This window comes from Ailuropoda melanoleuca, chromosome 10 (assembly GCF_002007445.2).
Source record: "Ailuropoda melanoleuca isolate Jingjing chromosome 10, ASM200744v2, whole genome shotgun sequence".
Taxonomy (NCBI): Eukaryota; Metazoa; Chordata; class Mammalia; order Carnivora; family Ursidae; genus Ailuropoda; species Ailuropoda melanoleuca.
In genome coordinates, this window is record NC_048227.1 from 108710199 (window position 1) to 108731296 (window position 21098).

At 56.0% G+C, this 21098-nt stretch overlaps 1 protein-coding gene across 5 annotated transcripts in view; it reads left to right on the forward strand.

Moving 5' to 3' along the window:
* Positions 1-21064, forward strand: part of KIF25 (kinesin family member 25) — a 52710-nt gene extending 31646 nt beyond the window's left edge. For 3 of the 5 annotated variants that reach the window (XM_034669469.1, XM_034669472.1, XM_034669474.1), the window contains 7 exons: positions 94-161; positions 6416-6490; positions 8744-8893; positions 13419-13595; positions 14561-14712; positions 16077-16220; positions 16579-17670. In XM_034669469.1, coding sequence (XP_034525360.1) covers positions 94-161; positions 6416-6490; positions 8744-8893; positions 13419-13595; positions 14561-14712; positions 16077-16220; positions 16579-17198 — 1386 coding nt within the window. In that variant the 3' untranslated portion in view covers positions 17199-17670. Of the gene's footprint in view, positions 1-93; positions 162-6415; positions 6491-8743; positions 8894-13418; positions 13596-14560; positions 14713-16076; positions 16221-16578; positions 17671-17691; positions 17843-17981 lie in introns of those variants that run through there. The other 2 variants (XM_034669471.1, XM_034669470.1) reach the window with 2 other exon arrangements.
* The last annotated feature ends 34 nt before the right edge of the window (positions 21065-21098 follow it).

A 21098-nucleotide genomic window follows, 5' to 3' on the forward strand; every position in this document is an offset into this window, starting at 1 on the left:
AAGAGTGGTGGTTTGCCAGCCTCCGCTCAGGATGGTCAGTGCAGCCCTGGCTGAGTCTTACCGCCTTGTGTGCTCTTTTTTTTTTTTTGTTAGGAAACCATCCTGGTGAAATGTGACCGGCCTGCTCACGCTTTGATAAATAAGACGTATAATTTTGAGAGGTAAGTGCTTTGACGCATAAAGCAGAGACACACAAGGACAAGTCTGGCGTTGACGTCTGCTTCCCGAGGTTCGCCGCACAGCCTGTCGTTTGCGCTGAGCGCCGAGCAGCAGAGGCAGTCTAGCGGAGCAAGCGTGTCTTTCCCGCAAGTGGCACGGGAGCACGGAGCATCCCCTGCGGCCAGGATATGACCACACCTTTTGCAGAAAGTAAGTGAAATGGAATCTAGACCTAGATATGAAGCATAAAACCACAAAACGCAGAACTAAAGAAACGCCACTAAAAGCGTGACCGATACGAGAAAAACATCTACCGTCCGGACTTGACCACAATGAAACCGTTCGCTCGGTGTGCGAGCTGGGTAGGGGAACGCGTCGGGAACCCCACGCCGGAGAAAACCCCTGGAAATCAGAGCTCCCCAAGCACGTGTACCCAGCCAAGAGAACAAAGCATCCCCCTCAGCAAGTGGGCAAAGTGTGCGGACAGTCATGCTCGCAGAGGGAGATGTCGCCGTCCTGAGTTTCCCCGGGACGGTCAGCTGCGAGCCCAGCAAGCCCCACCCCCGCACGTCAGGACAAGAAACCCGCTCACACCGACCGGGCCAAGTGCTGGTGGCCTGACATGAAACACACACCGAGTCTACGACCCAGATGCCCCGGGAGAGACACAGGGAGGGGGGAGGAGAGCGGGTGAGAGGCCCCCCGCGCCAGGAGGTTGGGAAGGGATTGTCACCCAGGAGCCCACACGAGGACGCTCTGGGGAGAGCTGTTCTTCGCGGTGGTGGCGTTGCTGTGCTTTTGTTGATACGCCCAGACCTGTTGCCTCAAAAAGCAAACCGTTCTCTGTGTAAATTTTAAAAATACAACCAATTTTTCAAAGAGACTTTAAGAGACAAATGAACCAGTTGTGATGTGTGGATCCTGATTCAATCAAGAAACTCCAACTCTGTTTGTACAAAGAAAGCTGATGTGGCCATGTGGGGTTCCGATCCAGCACGCTGCCGGGGAGAAGCACGGCCGGTCGTCGTCGTCACGGGATCCGTCGATGCCAGGACATGCCCGTCCTGCATGTGATGCCAGCAACGCAGAGTCAGTGACAGCAAAACCGATGGGGCCCAGGGAGAGAGAAGCAAACCCCTCAGTTTGGTCAGAGACCCCACCTCCTCTCGGAGACGACAGAACAAGAATACAGCGGTCAGTAAACAGAGGCCCCTTGAGCGTGTGTATTTGATCCAGCAAATAGAAGTTAACCAGCCTCTCTGTCTTCCTCTGAAATGATGCGAGGACCTTGGAAAGCTCAGGCTCGCACCTTGCAGTCACAGAGACCCCCAGGCCATGGGCTTCCCCTGGGCTCAGGGTCCCAAAGCTCCGTCACTCCCCGAGACGTGCTGACCACCTCCATGAGGACTGGATGTGGAAGAGGGGGACACGGAGGGGAAATATCGTCCCTGGGGCGGGCTCTGTGACTGCTGGTGACCCTTCACCGCTGGCTGCCACAGCCTCCGCGTCCTCTCTGGGAACACACGCTCTCAGGGAGCCCAACCTCCATGGTAGAAGGGTCACCCCCTGTGGCCCTGGTGCTGGCTACCAGCCATCCCGCCACCCCGCTGTGCCAGATGTGGGGTCTAAGGCTTCTTGGCCCCGGAGGGACCCCAGGCCCCACCCACGCAGGGTTCTGGCCCAGGAGGGCAGTCAGACCCGCAGCTCACCCACCCTTCAGACCTTCTGGTCACTGCTGTAGTGGCACGAGGGCACGACAGTCTCGGTCAAACACACCGGCCACCTGTGCGTCAGGATCTGTGCCCCGGGGTGTCATCTGTGTCACTGAAGAACATGGTCCTGGGGTGATGGTGTTGAGCCTTTGCCTTGAAAGATCTCATCCAGGGCGAGAGGCTCTGCATGGTGCTTCCCTCCACACATGGACGCTCTTCCCCGCCATCCCCTGGCTTCCACTGCTGCTGGCCAGGTGCTTGGCGGTCACTCTGTGGGATACCCAGACCTAGTAGGAAGAGACTTTACCCGCAGGGCTAGTTCGGCCAGGGAAGTATTCCCTGCACAGGGCCGTTGCTGCCGCATGGAGGGCCTCTGGCCTCGAGGGCTGCCAGCTCGCCGGGGTCAGGAGAAGGGTTTCGGTTTACAGGAGCGGAGTGGGAGGCTGCCTCGGGGAGCACAGACTTCACCCTGAGGCCAACCAGTCTCGGGGGGGACGGCTGTGAAGGAGCCCCCCAAACCCTGGCCCAGTCTTCATGGAATTGCTTCAGTGTGACATCGCCCCCACCCTGGGGCCGCTGTCCATATTCACGTGCTCTGCAGGTTTGTGGTTGTGGTTCCTCCTGGGGGACCCCCCGCCCCCATCTGGAGCCCCAGGCACACAGCACACTCTCTACCATCTCTGTTTATCAGGACCCGCCCTTCAGGCCTTGCCCCTGCAGAGGGCCTGGGTCCCCCGTCCCTGTGTGTCCCCCTCCAGAGGACCAGCCTGGCTCACTGTGCCACCCCGCAGGGCAGCCCCAGCTTCTCCGCAGTCCGGCGGCCTCTCCTCCTGCAGCTGGAACGTTCCCCCCTTCGTCCTTCCAGGCTGTGTGTGTCCTGTTCGGCGTTTCTGCTTACGTGTCATCAGTGTTAGGTGCGTGTGGAAGGGGGCAGGTGGCCACACCTCCCGAAGCCACCCTGCCACGGGGCAGGTCTTTAATCCACCTCACGTCCATTGTTCCACTCACGTTTGTGCAAATCAAGTCACTCGACCTTGTCAGGAACACCTGGGCAGGTGCCACAGGTGAGGACACCAAGACCCAGCTGGTCCCATGCCCTTTCTGGAGTAAAGTCTGGGTCTTCCAAGGATGCCCGCACTGCCTGCAGGAACCGAGAAGGGATGGCAAGGGCGCCGGGGTGGGGACGTGTCGGCCGGCCGTCACCGGGACCCTGTTTTGGGGAGTAGGGAGGAGGGGTGCCAGCACCTCGCTCAGACACTGGGATTCTTGAGTTGGTCTGTGGCAGTGGTCACACACGCTGGGGATCGGACCAAAGAAGATCTCGACTATGGTGTTTGAACAAAAAAAGAATTAAAGGAATATGTGCAAGTCGCTGTATATCTAGGTTAAGAAGCAAGAATTTCAATCTCCGTAGGAATTTGTTGTGGGGAAATCATGTTTTGGCACTCAGGACCGTCTCCCTTCATGAACAGTAGAGCACGCGGGGCTTACGAAACCAGGCTGCTGCCTATTTTATAACAGCTTTCTATGGAACTAATAAATGTCAAAATATTTTATTTCCGTTCTGAAAGAAAATCTCAACAGTTTCAGTACTTAACCCCTTTTTAAAAATAAATGTCTGTCAAAGGAAAATACACTCCTTACTATTCAGGGAAAATATGAACGGGCCCGAGTCAGAGGAGAGTTGCTGCTTCCCAAGAGGAATAAAAACATCTTCTTATTTGTTCAAATAGCAAACTAAAGTAACAGCCGTTGGCCCCAAATGCCGTCAGAAAAATACTAAGTCCTTTTATTGTCTCAAGTCTACTTTCTGTATCGGGCGGCTGAAGGCGGCTGCATTCTCTCCTTCGATGCCTTTATGCCACCGTGGACCCCCGGCGTGTTCATGTGGACTCGAGTTCGAGGCTTCCCCAGCTCCCGCTACAGCAGGCGGAGGGCTGTAGATGAGCTGAGGGCCTGCAAACCAGGTCCTGACAGCTCAGTTAACCAGGAGTTAACCAGGTAGAGAAGAGAAAGGACACTCCAGGTGGGGAGACCAAAGTCAAAGGCACAGTGAAGAAAGGAGAAGAGGGTCAAAGACCCCCGGATGCCTCCAGTGGGGCTGGGCATAGATTGGAGCCAGTGGGGGGTGCTGTCTGTGCAGAATGAACGCCCCCCCCCACGTGGCTGGCCCTCCCCCTGCGCCTGCAGCTTCCCGCTGGGGTACACCGGCACCTGGGGCCATGCCCGCCCTGGCTGCAATGTCACCTGCGCCCGGCTGGCTTCTCTCGCGGGGGCTGGATGTCTTTTCAGGCGGCTGAGAGCCGTGCGCAGTTCTTGTCTGTGAGTGCTCAAGTCTCTAGACGCTCTTCTCCAAAGACAAAGAAAGGATTTCTAATATAAGGAGAGACGTAAGGAGCATATTTACAATAGAAGGAAATGTTTAAGTTTAACACAAAGAGGATTGGCCTTTTTCTTCTCTGTTTTTAGGAACATTTTGTATATTAGGGATATCTTTTATCTGTGACTTAAATTACAACTCTTTTTCCAGGTTTGTTATTGGTATTTTTTTTTTTCAGAAATCTCTTAGCCACACAAAAGCTTTTTCCCCTTTAACTCAGATTGGAGAAAAATATACCCACATGGTCTAGTAATCATGTGGTTTATTTTTTACATTAAACATTGTGATCCCTTTGGGATGTATCCTAGAATAATTAATGTCCAAGGAATGGATCCAGTTTCACCTTTTTCCGTGTACCGCCCCAGTTACCGTGACGGCACTTAGTGAACCAATCTTTTCCCCACTAATCTGAGATGTCTCCTTTTCCTACAGCTGCCAGGCGCAGTTGGGTCTAGTTCTGTGTTTGTCTCGGGCGCCCTCGACTGCTGGCTCCCGCGCCCACAGGAGCTGGCAGGTGCAGGCTTCACAGCACCCCCCCAATCTTATGTAACCAGCTGCTTCATCGTGTCCAACCGCTGAGCTCCTGAGTTATGACTCGGTGTAATGTTACCGAGTGCAGGTGGCCGGACTTTGACCGTGGCTTTATGTTGGTGGGAAAGACCTAAGTGTTTCAGTAAGATGCTCACCAAGCTTCAACTATTTACTATTTAGGAAAAGTTTGCCAACCCCTGCTGTAGATTAGAGATTGAGAAGACATTCAGCCAACAGCCACGGGAATGCCTTGTCTGAATCATGAGTTTTAAAAACCGACAGGAAAAGTAAGCTTACCAGAGAACTGGAGAAACGTCGGAGAACACAGACTGACTTTGGGGGATGATGTTAAGGAATTACCATTAATTTTTAAAATGCATTAATGGTAACGTCATGATGTTTTCGGGAAGCGTCTTCAGCTTCTATAGGGTCCGAGTGGAGGGCTGCGGGCTTGCACCAAGTAGTGGGCCATGGGGAATTTGGTGATAAGTTAAAAAAAAAGATTCAAGGGGCACCTGGGTGGCCCAGTCGGTTAAGCATCTGACTCTTGGTTTTGGTCTCAGGTCATGATCTCAGGGCCATGAGATCGAGTCCCACATTCAATGGACATTCTGCCGAGAGCAGAACCTGCCTGAGAGTCTCTCTCTCCCCTTCTCCCTCTGCTCCTCCCGCCCCTACCCCACTCTCTCACTCTCAAAAAATAAATAAATAAATAAATAAATAAATAAATAAATAAATCTATCTTAAAAAAAAAAGATTCAGGAGCTCGGCACCACACCACTTGCCCCAAATGCACTCCTGATCATGCCTAGTAAGCAACATTTTATATATTTAAAATTACTCCTGCTTCTGGAGAGACCAAGGATCAATTGGACATTATGACACATTTTGAAAATGAGAGAAACATTTGGTACCAGCTAAATAAAAGCCTGTTTTTCAGACATCTCAGCTTAAATGCAAAGCACATTGGATTCAGTACAACTGACCACGAGGGCTTATTTCGTAAATTTGGTAGCTTAGCCCAAATTCTGTGCTTCAGCTGCATTCCAGTCTTGTTTCGAACTGTGCAGTGAGCTGCAGTTTTTAGAAGTTCCTTCCCCCTTAGCTGTTATTTGTGCTTATAAACACAGAACCACGTCGGATTCCCCTTTCCATGGCGGACATTCCAGTCCCATGACACATAGGGACATTCTGCTGAACTAACCTGGGGCCTAGGAAAACAATACTTTGAAGAGCTTGAATGTAAAAATTAAATGTTACATATCCAGTGTTGCCCAGAGTATGATTTTTACATTATTCTTGTTGGACCCACTTAAGTGGAGCTAATTTAGTCCCAGGATAATTACATGGTATCCTTTCTTTTTTTCTTGCTGGCTTGCTGCTACTTTCTGCTTTGCAAGCATTCATAATTGTGTTTTTATACAGAGGAGACATTTCTTCGGGCTCCTTAGCCTCTGTTAGCCTGAAAGGTAAGGGGATCGATCTCTTACTGTTACAAAGATGGTTCTTGGCTGTGTTGGAGGCTTGGATGGGAAGTGGATAAGGCTCTGGTTTTTAGCAGGTTTTCATATTTGGTCACTAATGTAAACTTCTTGTTCTTCCGGTAACGCATCATTTTCTCTTTGCCTCCCAGAGTTTATGGTCCAGCAGAATCTCAGCACGTGGTATTTGGGGATGTGTGCCCGCTGCTTACGTCTCTCTTAGATGGGTGAGTTAAAATATCTTCAAGGTCAGTGATCACAGTTATGAGTAACCGTAAGATCTCAATCATGCTACAGAATGTGCATGTGACGTTAGAGTCTGAGCGCTTAACATGACGGCAGAGCAAACCTGTAGCCCCATGTCAATTAGCGACCATCATGGGGGAGTGGGTCTGCCTGCCAGGAAGGGGTCCACCCTGGACTTGAGGAACGGCTGTCAGTGGGCACGTACCCTCCGGTTCTAGTGACACGTGAAGACTGAGCAATTGCCCTTGTGCTCTCTGGGACTCTTTCTGCATTTTAGAATTTTCAGAAAGTCTGTGGAGCATGTCAACACTGGACTGGGGAACTCATCATCCCTTTGGGATGGAGCCGATTCCCAAGGCCGCGGGTCACACCTTCTGAGTAAAGATTGCGTCTTTAGCAACAAATGGAACCAGGTGTGTGTGGCTGAGACACAACACTCCAAGACTTCCTACTTCGGGGTGCTGGGAAGAACCCCGGTGTGGTGGGGGTGTCTGCACACAGCATCCTGAGGACGGCATATTTGCGTTTGCCCAGCAAAGGCTGCCGCACAGCCAATGTCCACAGACTGGAAACTGTTATTATAGCCCCATTTCTGCCCGCGGCGCCCCGGCACCTAACACACATTGCGGGCGCCCGAAGGGCACAGGGTGTGACAGGTCAGGTCCCCACTGGCAGGGCCGAGCCTCCCGTGATGACACGGCTTCTCCTTGCGCTCTTCTTCTGGAATGCGGGGGCTCTGAGATCCACCCAAAGAGAAAGTTCTTCCGTGGAATATGATAGGAGGGCTCCTTTTTCTTTTTTCCTTTTTTGAAGTAGGCCTCTTTCAAGTAAGCAGATTCCAGAAATAAAGAAGGCACAGTGGTTAAACGCTCTTCTCCAGAGTTGCCTTTCCATTTTAAATGTGAAACAGATGGCATTATGTTAAGTCCCGAGCTGCTTTCTTCAAGGGGCTGCCTTCCTCTCTGCATTCCTAAAGGGCCTGAAAGGTCCCTGTAAGAAGAGCTCGCGATCTGCGGAGACCAGGGTATTCCCACCAGGGAAGCGCACCGCGTCTCCTCGGGGAAGGTGTGAGATCCGAATGCACTGAGGTTTTTGTTGTAAAGACCTGGAGACGTCCCAATCCCGGAAGACACACAATGTGGGGCGGTAGCTTCGAGGCCCTGGTCGGTTTTTGCACTAACATGCTTCCTGCTGGACTGGAACAAGCGGTCCTGGAGGGAGACCCCCCGGTCCCTGTTGAAGGTGCTGGCCAGCCCGAGCGCTCCTCGAAGTCCTGGGACCCGACACAGCCTCTGCTGGACTGACTCGCTGGGAGCGCCTCGGGCCAGTCAATCTGATTGAAAGTCCAGCCATGAAATCAGAGTCTCGAAGTGGGGCCTGCGTGGGGACGTCTCTGAAGTGGGGTCAGGGCTTAGCACTCGGCCCTGGAGGTCTGGGTCACCCGCACCCTCACGGCCAGTATACATTTATATCATTTATATATTTACATCATAGATGTATATCCTCTCATTTAAATTTATATCTATTTCAAATACTCTTCTGATGTTCCCATCTTGACATTTTGGGCTAAAAAAACAGCTGGAAGGAAATGCAGGGAGCCCGCAGCCATCCCTGTCCTCCGTGAGGTGACCCCCAGCTGTGGGGTGTGGGGGGCAGTGCGCCTGTCGCAGGGACCGCGTTGGCGCATTCTGGCTGACTGCCGATGCGGAATCACCAGGTCTCTTGGAATAACGATGTCTAAGAATCGCAGCGCTCTCAGTCGTGTATGTGATGGGAAAGTATCTGTAGAAAACCACCGGGAAGTGGTGTTCCGCGAGCTTACCGAGAGGAGCTTGCGTCGGGCGGCCCGGCACTGCACTGATGGAGAGGGTGGGGCAGAGGAGGGGTCTTGCTCAGGGCCGGACCCCCGCGTGGACCTTGAACGCAGGGCGCCAGCGGCGGGTGCCCAGAGGAAATGTCGCATCACCAAGGAGAAACAGGTGCCGATGAGGTGCGTGTGAGTGTGTGTAAAGGTGAGTGTGTTCTAGCCCGATACCGTGTAACCAAACAGCAGCGGGGATTATGCAAAAAACAGCTACATCCTACGAAAGCCTGATTTGTAAGGGATGGAGGAACAGAGGGATACAGAGCGACATGTACCGAATTTCGCATCCGAGTCAGCATTTTTCTTAGAAGCCAGTTGCGGCCGGAGAGCACCGTGCACGCCGCAGCTCTGAGTCTGTGCTGGGTTTCAGGTACAACGTCTGCATTCTGGCGTACGGACAGACAGGATGTGGGAAAAGCTACACCATGCTGGGCCCACATTCTGAGGAGCAGCGCGTCCCAGCGCGGGGCCCGCACAGCGACCTCGGAATCCTGCCCAGGGCTGCCGGAGAGCTCTTCAGGTACCTGGGGGCAGGGAGCGTGGGAGGCGGCAGCACCGTGACGGGACGCGGCCGAGCGCTCCCATTCGCAGACACCGCACCTACGCTCCTACCGGAACCCTCTCGGTCCGGTGTTTAAACACTCAGAGCCTCGCTACCACCAACACTAGAATGTCCTATGGCATGTTTATGTTGAAATACTGTCGTCAAGACAAAACTTTTTTTTAAGATTTTATTTACTTATTTTAAGGGGGTGGGGCAGAGGGACAGAGAATCTCAAGCAAACTCCCAGCTGAGCTTGGAGTCTGACTCAAGGCATGATCTCACGACCCTGAGATCATGACCTGAGCCGAAATCAAGATCGGACACTTAACCAACTGAGCCACCCAGGCACCCCCAAATCAGAACTTGTTGAAGGAGATCCCCAGCTAGACAGTTTCCCTGATCAGAAGAGGGTGGGGCATGGAGGTCTTCTGTCCTAGAAGGGAGGGGGACAGAGGGAGACCCCCACTGTCTTTTCCTTACCTCCTGGCCCTGGAAAGAGTAGACACACCTGGTTTTCTTCTTCAGAGTTACAGTGAACTGGGCATGTTGAAGATGCTTCTGTTCTGGGGAAACATTTCCGGAAGAAACCCACCGCATTTTCATGATTTTACCGATAAATTACTTCCGGAAAACGTTAGTAACAAGTTGTCCTTGCAGCCCAAGTTACCAGGGAATGCGGAAATAAAGCCGTGACATTCCATCCTCTAGGCCTGGACGCTGACTGTCCCTGCCTCCAGGGGCTGCTGTGCAACATACCCATTCTCGCTTTGCTCACCCTGCTTTGTAAGTGCTGTGGGCGCACTCTGCGACCATGTGTGGTAGGTCCCAGGGGGACGGCCAGCGCCTCGACAGAAGCCGTCTTCCAGCAGCAGGTGTCCCAGGGAGCCGGGGGCATTCCATGCTGCCCATACCCTGAGATTCGGTTCCTGTCTCTGTCTCCTTTCTGAGCCCTTTTGTGTCTTAAAATCAGGGCCAGACACTTCTATACAGCCTAACATCTTGGAGCCTCTTCAAACCGATATTCCTTAAGTGTTAGTGCACACAGACGATGTGTCCGTTAAGTTTACTTGTGCTAACTACCTCTGAGAAGCACCTGTCAGGACAGGTGAGGCTGTGCCATGTAACAACCATTCCAGAAATCTCAGTGACCACGAGGCGAGGCCACCCCTCCTGAGTGTGTACCTGTGGGGTGTCGGAGGTGGGGAGGGAGGTCTGGGGTGTGTGGCCAGCCCCGCGGACTTCTGGGAGGAGCGCTTCAACCCTGCCCTCGTTGCATCACCCCAAGAAGGCACGTGGCCGCCTCAGAGTCCCCCAGGACGGGGCTGGGGATCTCCGGTCACAAAGACCTCTCTCTGGGGACACTGCACTCCATCAAGTGTTTGGTTTAGTGAGTCCCAGTCATGCTCAGCAGAGCCAGGCCAGTGCTGGCAAGAGAGCCGTCTGTCCTCCTGAGAGACCTCACCAGGCAGCAGCCACATTGGTTGGAAGCTAAGCAGTGGCCACGTGAGACCACGGCAGAGCTGCAGCAGCTCTAGGCTTTCCTGGGTGTCACATGGAAAGAGGGGTCGCGGAGAGACCCAGGCGTTGGGGAGAAGATCTTGGTGTCTGCCACGGAGGAGAGGGACTGGGGGCCACTGCCCTTCCAGGCTCTGGGGCCCTCACTGGAGCCTGCAGACCACCCTTCCAGCACCCTGTGCTCATTCGCTCCCTTGGCATTGTGAGGGTGCCTGCTCGGTGCTACATCCATCCCGAGAGCGCCAGCTGTCCACGTGGGTGGAGAGAAGTCGGCCGCGTGGATGGTACGAATCATTAAGTCACCAGCCACGGGTATTCCTTCCTGCTAAGCAGACTCTCAAGGCCTGGAAACAGCGCTGAGGCAATAAAGCGTCGAGGCCTGAAGTCACGGGTGGGAGGACAGCAGGAGCTGAAGTTCATGGGACTCCTGGCCTCTCGTCTTGCAGCAGGGCCCCCACGGGCCCCCCAGGAGTCAAGCACAGCCTTGATGGCCCCGCAGATGGGACTTGACAGCTTTCCTGAGTCTTGGTTCATCGTATTCCTGGTGTGAGCTGCGTGCTTACAGAAAGCTTGGTTTATAGACACGCCTGTCTTATCCATAAGGACGGCAAACAGACGGCAAAGGCCTGGAAAGCGTCCCTGTAGGTCAGGAGGGAATGGTAGAAGTGACGTCCCCACCCTCACTGAGTAGTGAGGTCGCGTCATGGATGAGTGCTCACGTCACCTCGTTTCTGCAGTGGGCTTTGTGTCTTGAGACGGGGCGTGGACTGAACGTGCTCCAGGCGCGTAGTGTGCAGTGGCCCAGGGCATGCCGGTCCTTCAGAGGGAAGTTAGAATCTCTGATTTTCCAGTTGAAGGGCCACAGGCAAGGCTTGCCTCCCTAGCCTTGAGTTCACCATTTGCAAAGATCAAGAATAGTAGTCCAAACACAGAACATTTCTGCTGCCTTGTGTCCTACGCCTGAGCAGACTCTATCTGGAGAGGAGCGCGCTCAGCTCCACCCGCAGGCAGGTGGGTCTGGGTGCCTGACTCAGAATGCAAGTCGTCCGTCTGTCTGCCCCAAACACAGGGCCGTAATGACCTCAGGCCTGGATACCAGAAGATGTTCTTGTGAACCCTTTACCCTAAGAAGTCTTGCTCTGGGACTCCTGCGGTTACCAGAGGAAGGCACGCCCCTGCCATTGTATTTTTATTTATTTATGATTTAAATTCTATTAGCCAACAGTACATCATTAGCTTTCAGTGTAGTGTCCACGACTCATTAGTTGCGCCTGACACCCAGTACTCGTCACCACACGTGCATTTTAAACACAATGAATGCCACCTGGGGATTCTCTCTGGCTCCTTCCAAGCCGGGTGCTGGCACCGCGTCTTTGTGGCAGATCTCAGCTTATCAGCAAATGTTAGGGGCTTTTCTACCTGCCAGCCAAAGGCACAAGGGGTACAGAGAACGCGTGCTGTAATTTCCAGCCCTCAAACAGCCCAGAACAAACACAGACAGTGAGGATCCAAGAGAATGCACAGGATGAGGGGCGGCCGCCCCCCTGCCCTGCCTGGGGCCTCGTAACCCCTTTCTGACCTCACGGGAGCCTACACGTGTTTTTACCACACTGCACTGGGATGGTTTACGTGAGCCTCCACGTACTGAACGCTTGGCTCTTCAGGGCAGAGACTGAAGACCACTTTTCAGCACTGTTTGCAGAATCTAGCAAACTACTGAGTACCAGAGGGGCCAATGAACCATGCATGAGGCAGATCAAGAAAATCTTAATTTCATGGAAGAAAATCTTCAAATCAGCTCCTTGGTATTATGTAGATAAGAAATTTCGAATTTGGGTTTTGTGAGCCCGAAGCCATGGCCGTGGACACAAGGGGATGGAGCCCCGTGCAGAGGTCAGGTTTGCGCGTGCGCGTCCTCGAGAGCAGAGGGGGACGCCCAGCCCCCCGCTCGGCTGACCTCGCTCTCCGCTCTTCCCACGGCTACTCTTCCTAGACCCCAGTGTGGGGGATGGTCCGAATCTGAACTCTGTGCCAAAAGATATTTTTAGTGGAGAATTTTTTTTTTTCTTTTGTCTTAGTCTTTCTCGTTTTCTTGACTGGATCGTCAGAAGACATTAATGGCTCATTTTATTCTGGGCTCCCCGTAGCTCCTGAGTAAGCTCAGTGTCACCGTGCTTGCGTAAGGCTACGTGCTTCCTTGGCGAAGACACCCTGTTCCCACGCTGGCCTTCCAGCGCCAGATCCAGAATTTCTTTATGGACAGGAAAGCACCGTAGTCAGACTCAGATGGTCTCACTGTGCGCATGTCAGAGAGGCACCGATCCCCAGGAGACAGGGGCGGCCTCCATGGGCTGTGTGGGTAGGTTAGTGGAAAGGTGCCAGCAGAGACGTGGGCGGGAGGAGCTGGGACGGTGGTCACTCTTCCTCTAACTGGGGTTATGGGGTTTTCTCTAAGCGGGTCGTATCTGTATTTTTAAACCTTTCCACGGTCAGCACATAGCACTTTACAATTTGAAACAGAAGATGATGTGCAGCCTTGTAAGAGGCTGGGTAGGTAGTCAGGAGGTCACGGGCAGGGCTTGGCTGGAGGAGTCCGCTCTCGGTCCTCCCTGGGACAGAGCAAACCCCAGCCCCGGAAAGGTGCTAAGAGTCCTCCTGTCCTTGAAGCTGGCTTTGGTCTTTTGCGTAGTGATGAGACTTGGGCCAGGGGCTTTCTGCATGGAGGCCCCTCCCCTCGTGGGCTTGGGATCCTAAGGGTACCTGCCGATGGCTGAAATCATTGATTCAGATAAAGCAGCTATTCCCAGGGCAGCTGCTTACCCTGCAGTTTGACCGGTGGTAAGACGGCACCTGGTACTCACGGGCTGGGAATCTCACTGCGTGTCCGGGACCCTCTCCTGTGAAGGCTGTTCCCTACAGCTTTGTTCATGGGGCCGCCCAAGTCCCTGTGTTGGCTGAGTCCCTTGTGTCCCCCAACCCCTCCCAGGCTTATTTCAGAAAACCCGTCAAGGAGCCTGAAGGTCGACGTGTCCATAGTTGAAGTGTATAACAACAACATTTTTGACCTTCTGGCCAAAGAGCATCGCACAGCGGTGTCTGGGCCCAAGCTTGAGGCGCCGACCACCAAGGCCGCAAAGCAGGAGGTCTCTCCGCCCACCCGACAGTGAGTATTTGGCCGCGGCCTGGCTTCTCTGAGCGGCCGGCAGCTTCACCAGGACCCTGAGTACAACCCTCACGTTGGCCGGATCTGCACGCGTACCACTGAAAGGGTTCTCTGTGTTGGTGCACTTAGGACGTATCGTGCATTTTTCAATTTACTTTAGAAATTATCTTTTTAAAATCACAATTAAAACAGACAAGTTAATTAACCTTTTAAAATATCTTGATGAAAAATGCATGGGAAAGGTCCTATCCCCATATTCCAGATGAGGGAGCGAGCTTGGAGAAGCGGACTTGCCCGCGGTCCCAAGGTTCACTGTAGACATCCTCATTTCTGCTTGTACATATCAGTATTTGGTAGAATATAGTAATTATTCATCTTGTAGCAAAGGACCTCTCCTCCTACCGATTAGCGATGCATGTTCCCTGAATCCACGTCTGGGTGTCCGGTTTGCTCGCGGGGGCGGGGAAGGCTATCTCCCCTTGTTGATGAGGGCAGCGAGCCAGTCCTGGGATCTCAGAATCAGTAAGGAAAGGTCTGCAGCTCTTTCTAGCATCTGAAAAGCCCTACAGGATAATACATTTAACTGTAAGTTTGCACAACGTAACCAGAACTCCCAGCTTTTGACCAGTAAGACTCGGAACAACATATGTCCTGCTGTTGGGAAGTTCTAATTAGCTGTCATCTCTCACGAACTCAAATAGGGGCTTTTATCGGAGTCCACGGGGCTGTACTAAATAAACGAATGCGTGATGTTGAAAAATCCTGAAAGTCGATTACTCCATTGTTCATGACACGTCAGTCAGTCAGGCTCCGAAAATGGAAGGCGTTTGATTTGCTACGTTTTATTTTGTCTAAGATGTGCTTGAGTCTGCTTTCTTGCAGTAGGTCCACTTGGTCTGTGTGAGAGGGTGGGGGCGTCCCTGGCCGCCGCCAGGGTGCTCCCCGTCACTCCTGCGCCCTGCCAGGCCCGTGCACAGTGCGGAGGACTTCGTCGCGCTCGCTGCCGGAAGCCTGCGGCTCAGGGCACAGCTCGCCACCCAAGTGCACGCCCGTTCTTCTAGATCCCACCTGATAATAACGGCCACTCTGACCACAGCCCCCACCTGCAGCAGCCCCGGTAAGCGGCCGTGCGCGCCTGGGCAGGGGCATGGAATAGAAACTGCATGGATCCCCAGGGTGGGAATTACAAACAGAGCTTAGGGGGATTGGGAACCCAGGCTGAGAAGAGAGGGGATCGGGGTAGGGGGGGCGGGAGGAAAGGCTTTGTTAAATAGGTTATAACACGGGGAGAACGGGCGTGTTTGTATCTGGGAATATGACGTCTGCGTCATGAGTGAGACTGTGAGATTTGGGTTTAGAAGATCACAAACCGGTATATACAATGGTGCCAGTTATGTAAGACAAGTAAGGCACNTATAACACGGGGAGAACGGGCGTGTTTGTATCTGGGAATATGACGTCTGCGTCATGAGTGAGACTGTGAGTGAGATTTGGGTTTAGAAGATCACAAACCGGTATATACAATGGTGCCAGTTATGTAAGACAAGTAAGGCACATGTTGCAAGAGTCTGCACATCCTAGTCGGTGAAGACAGGGCCAGCACACAGGGTCGCCTGTGGGACTCACAAAGCACAGGGCCCCGGGCTGGGATGGACGGACGAGGACCCGAATTTCTGCAGGCTCCCCATGCCAGAGCCCACTGGAGGGGGACGGCTGGTCCAGGGCCCTGCTTCACACGCGGTCACACAGACGCCCGGTCCCAGTGGGCGGCATGCCCCTGACCCCGTGGCCGCCAAGGTGGCCCAGGCAAGGGAGGGTGAGGGAGGGAGAGCAGAGATTCCTGACCACGCTGCGCCCCCTGAACTTGTCCCGACAAGTCCCAGGACCAGGTGCACCTGCAGGGAGGGCGGGGCCATGCGTGGGCAGGTGCTGTCCAGGGAGCCCATGGTCACTAGCCACACATGAGAAGGTCGTGGAGACCAGAGTGGTTTTTATGTTCTTCCTGTGTTTTTCTTTTTTTTTGTAATTATGTGAATTTTTTTATGCTTTCCACAGTGAGTATATACTATTTAGGTTCTTAAAACAATCTCTTTAAGAAGTCTGTTTAGGAATAATGCTCCATGAAATGGACACATACTTCGAGATGAAGAAGTTTTCTCAGGATTTCTTTGGGGGAAACAGACGGTGGAATTTACCTCCGTCAGGGCCCATCGGGTATTAATTCGTGTCATAACCAAATATTTCCGGGAACATCATTCAGTGTTCATGGCACTACGTGGGCCCTGGCCTCCCTTTCAAGGGTGGTGCGCTTCCCTCCGCCCTTCCCTGTGTTACCCAGAGAGGCCCCTCCCTGTGGCCAGGCTCCCCCCCACCCCGCCCCCAGCTGTCAGTCGGAGGAAGTCCCCCCTGGAGTGTGGTCCTTCGGGAAGTTGAGGGAGGCTTCGTGGACAGCACTCCTGGGTACATGTCACCCCCTCGCAGCTGACCGGCAGTCACATGGACCACCACTCGAGGGGCGGCCCCCCTGCGGCAGAGCCTCACCCGGGTCTCCGGGGGCCCAGGAACCCACGGAGCAGGTGCACGCCAAGCTGCAGCTCGTGGACCTGGCGGGCAGCGAGTGTGCAGGTGAGCCCAGAGCGGGGGCCTCTGTTGGGGCGAGCAGGGTTGCGGGGAGTCCTGAGTGTGGTTCCTGTCTGCAGTGACCTCACACCGGCTCCTCCCAGTGGGCCGCTGTCTTTCCATAGCCGCCAGACGCACTCGTCCCAAAGCGATGCCCTCCTCCACGGCTCTGCAGCGGCCAGCCCGTTCCCAGTCGAGGCCATGCAGGGTGTCAGGGGAGGACATCGATGGGACCGAGGGTCTCCCCACTCAGTGCTCCTTTCCTGAGAAGCAACAGTTTTGCTTTTCCTGGTTCATTTCCTGAAGTTGACAGAGAATTTGTTGCCCATGCTAACCGCGTGACTGGGTCTTTGCACTTTCCCAGGTGTGTCTGGAGTGACAGGATCGGCCCTAAGGGAGACTTCATTCATAAACCGAAGCCTGGCGGCCCTCGCGGATGTCCTGGGGGCCCTGTCGGAGCGCAGAGGCCACATCCCGTACCGCAACAGCCAGCTCACCCACTTTCTCCAGGACGTTCTCGGTAACGATAAGGCCCCCCCACAAGAGGCCCCAGACCACAGGACCCCCAGGGGGTGCCACGCCGCCCTGTCCCCTGCCCCGGCACGCTCACTCCCGTGGGGGGCTCACTGCTCCTGGCCATACCTCCTTGGGGGACTTCCCAGCCCCCCAGGTCACTGTTGTCCCCCCTGCAGTATTTCCAGCACTATCTTCTGTGTCGCTGTGCACTGGGCTGCTTGGTTTGCATGTGTCTGGCGAGCCCTCCAAGTAGGTCCTCGGCTCCTCACAGGGCAGCCTCCGTGTCCTGTGTCCCATCCTGTCGGGCGTGTGGTGGGCTTCGCAGCTGTGGGGATGCTGCTGAGCCCGTGTGGGCGCACGGCGGTGAGCTGGGCCCCGTGCTGTGTCCCCTTGTTTGTGCCACACATTGGTTGCAGGTGCCAGAAACCCAGGCTGAGTTCCACACGGGGAGGGGACAGGTGGGGATAGTCTACTCCTTTCCGGGCTGCAGCTCACCCTGAGGATAGCTGGGGGTAGAATGTTCTAGGCTTTCCAGGTGTCTCCTCTCTCACTGCAGATGGGCTTTCTCCACAGGAAGAGGCCAGGCTGTCACAGCCTCTAAGAGGGCACCGGGGCGCGTGGCTGAGAGCAAGGGGGCAGGGCCCACAGGGTCACGTGCAGCCCTTGCCATGGCCTCCCAGTGTCTGCGCTATTTGCCTTCCCCGTCCTTCTGTCCTTCCTCAGCTTTTCCTTCCATGCTGCTCAGCAACCCTGTTGTCCAACAAGCAGAAGCAACGGGCTGGGGACTGGGGGGCCCCACCAGCTCGCGCCCTCGCCAGGAGTGGCCCAGCCCCACTGCGGCTTGCGCCCAGGCCCGTGCCCCCGCAGCTGGCGCCCCGACTCCACGCGGGCTCTGCAGTAGCTTACGATGCCGGGTTTTTCTTGGGATTCTTTTCACCTACTGTTGCTTCTTATTTTAAAGGAGGTGACGCAAAACTCCTGGTGATTCTCTGCGTGTCCCCCTCCCGGAAGCACGTGGCAGAGACGCTGCGGTGCCTGGGGCTCGGGGCCCGGGTGAGGCAAGTCCAGCGAGGCCAAGCTGGAGGGGGCAGTCCGGCCTCCCGAAGACCCAGGTGAAGCAGGAACGGGGGTCGGGCTGCATGTTGATGGGCTCTCCACCCTTACGATGAGTTTCCCAACGTTACTTGACCAGGTACGTGCCCCAGAATAAGCTTGTTTACTCCGAACTTCATAAGCCTGTTGTTTTCCAAGGAACCAGTGACACAGGCTGACCCGTCATCCAGGAGCTGGAGACGCCCAGCAAGAAGCAGGCGTGTCCCAGGAGCCCCGGGGGACGGGACTTGGGGGCAGGCGTCTCAGGGCCGAGCAGAAGGAGCTGCGCTGCTGCCGACCGGCAGGGAAGGGGCGAAGACCAGACGAGGCCCCGGGATCGGAGCGCAGGTTCCGGAACCCAGCCCTGGGCTCTCCTGCTGGCTGCCTGACCTGGACTAATTCCTTAGCCCGTCAAGCCGGTTCCCTCGTCTGCAAGATGCCAGGTCCGCATAAACACCCCATGAAGAAAAGATGTTTTATGTCATCATTCCTCCTCGTGATGCCCCGTTGTCCCAAGCCGACGTCCCAGAGCTGGCCATGATGCCTGACACATGGCGGAGCACAGGCTCTGAGCATGGGGGCCGGGGGTGGGATCCAGGGGCCCTGGGAACTCGGATGCAGAGCAAACACCCCCCATTGTGGGTCGTGTGCTGATGAAGTGTGTGTGTGTCGCGGTTTCAGCGTAGCCACGGGGGTTCCTCCCGTGGAAGCCGCACTAAGCCGTGTCCACGGGCGTGCGGGCGTCAAGACCAACAGGACACGTGGCTGTGCGCTCGCCGTGCGTGTGGCCCTGGAAGTGAGGCCCAGACGCCATTCCCCGCTGGTGCGTCCGTAGCACAAGCGGCTTAGGTGTGCGGAAAACATGCTCAGACCACAATCTATCTTATGTGAGAGTGAGCAGAATGTATTTCTAGTGATTAGCACAAAGCCTGCTAGCCTGCTCCCTGCGTGTGGCTCCAGGGACGGGGTGCGTGGCCGTGCAGAGGGAGGCACGAGGACCCACGCCTGCCTCAGTGTCCCCGGGGTGGGGGGCAGGCAGCACGTCCAGGGCCGTGGCTACTCACCGCCTTCCCGTTCCTCCCCGCACCTCCCAGGAGCCCGGTTCCTGCCCAGCTTTCGGCCCGTGTGGTGCAAGGCTGGGCACACTCAGGCAGGCGGCAAACGTGCCTGGCGCTGAAGGTAACGGGGCTAGGAGTCCCCTGTGGGAGGGGGACTCTGCAGACGGCGGGGGGCGGGTCATGTAGACGATTGGGAAGGTGATAGATTGGCTGCTGGAGGACAGACCGCGATGAGCGCACGCTGTGAGCGTGACAGCGACAGCAGCACATGGACACAGCGTGGAAGCCGTGACTCAGACGTCAGCAGCACAGCTGCTGGTGATAGGATTTTCCAAAGAGGTGAAAACCCAGCAAGGTTACGGACAAATCCGTTTTAGAGGCCCTGACGCGGAGGGGGTGATGGTGGCGGTGACAGAACGGTCGCCCCAGGCTTCATGGGAAGCGGAGCAGGGCAGTCTTCAGCTGCGAGTGTCTGATGGGTGTTAGCGGGTGGGGAGGGTTGTTCTGTCACTGCAGGATCCCCGTGGCAACCTCACACCCCCCAAGGCTCCGAGACGCTCCCACGGCTCAGAAAGATCCAAATGTCCGTGAGGGCGGCCCTAGAGCGGGTGTGCGTCCCGGGAGCCTCTCCAATGCAGCCTGTGCGGGACACGTCTCTGCCGTCCCGAGGCAGGTAGGGGACCGCGCCGGGCCGGCTGGAGAGTGACGAAGTGGGTCCTTGGCCACTCTTTGGGGCGCGGCCCCCCGCCCGGCGAGAACTTTCTTCCTTGCACGCACAGCGAGTGGCCACCTCCACACCGTCCGTCCCCTCTGCAGCCCAGCGTCCCGTGCCTGCCACCCCGACGCCCCCTCAGACTGTCCCGCGAGACGGTCACTGGCCTCTGGAAGCTGAGGCAGTTACAGGCCTCGCTGTCGGAGCGTCGCGGCGCCCACTCCCGACAGAGCAGGGACGGGAGCCTTTGCAGCAGGGGGAGCGCGTGCGCACAGGCTCACCGCGTGAGTGCGCGCTCAGGGCCTTTGTCAGCACGTGGCCGTGGCCGTGGGCGCCCCCAGGCCTCAGGCTGGCAGAGTGCCTGCCTCGGGGCCGCGGTTCCGTGTTGGCCTGGTAATCGTGCAAACCTCGCCTCTGACTGGGTGTGTTTGGCAGAGACAGAGAACACTTCATCTGGGGAGGAGGGGACGTTGAGCCTTGGCCTTGGGGTGGTGTCACTGTCCGGATGCCAGAGCGCGTCCTGGGGCTTTAGAGCCGCACGAATCCCCGGATCTTCCCCTGCTCCTTGCACACAGCCTGCATCTGTCTCCGCCGCCTGCGGGGCCTGTGTCTCCCGGAGGTGAGGGCTCGCGTGCACAGGAGGGAGAACGTGGGGGGCACCCAGAGGGAGCCCGTCTCCCACATGCCCTGATGCACGCAGGGCACCGTCTTCTCCGGGCACCCAGGGCCCTCCACTCCCTACCTGACGGCCGCCCGCTAGAGGCCCAGCCGCTGGGGACACAACAGTGAACGCAGCAGAGCCCCCCAGAGACTGCAGAACCAGGATGGGAATTAGTCCCCCCCCCCCCCCCGCCGCTCCCTTCTCCTGACTGCCCCTGCCCTGGGGACAGAGCGCCCTGACCTTCCTCAGACATGTTCAAGCTGCTGTACCGAGGGCACGCTGCTCACAGGGAGCCCCCGCGCCCCTCGGGGCTTGTCTACTGCATTCTTGGGACTGGCTCACGAGGATGGCTTTCTCTCCCTTGCTCAGTGCCCCCACCCCCAAGTGTATTTCGGGGATGCTGAACCACCAGCACTGGTCACGTCCCCCTCCATGCGTATTTTCCGTGCGTGCCGTGCCGTGGCTGGAGCCGGGGTGTCTGCTGGCGACAACGTAGGAAGGCCAGGCTGCAGGGAGCGTGGCCACGTGGGCATCAGCAGGAGGGGTCCCCGGCACACTGTCTGGGAACCCCCGCCCCCGGCTGTTGGGGGGGCAGCTGCAGGGTGAGGCCTGGGCCAGAGTGGCGGGGGCTTGGGGGCCAGAACGGGGACAGCTGGGGGTCTCCCGCGGGAAACAGTGAGGTGACGGATTCCAAAGGTGCTGAGTTAAGTACTTGGATAGAATAGAGAAGCATCCAATGAGAACTCGTAAAAAGTGGTGAAGAGCGCGAACGGCCCCGAGACCCCGGGGCCCTGCCACCCCCCCTGTTCTGAACTCCAGGCTGAGTTTGGGCTGAGGCCCCCCGG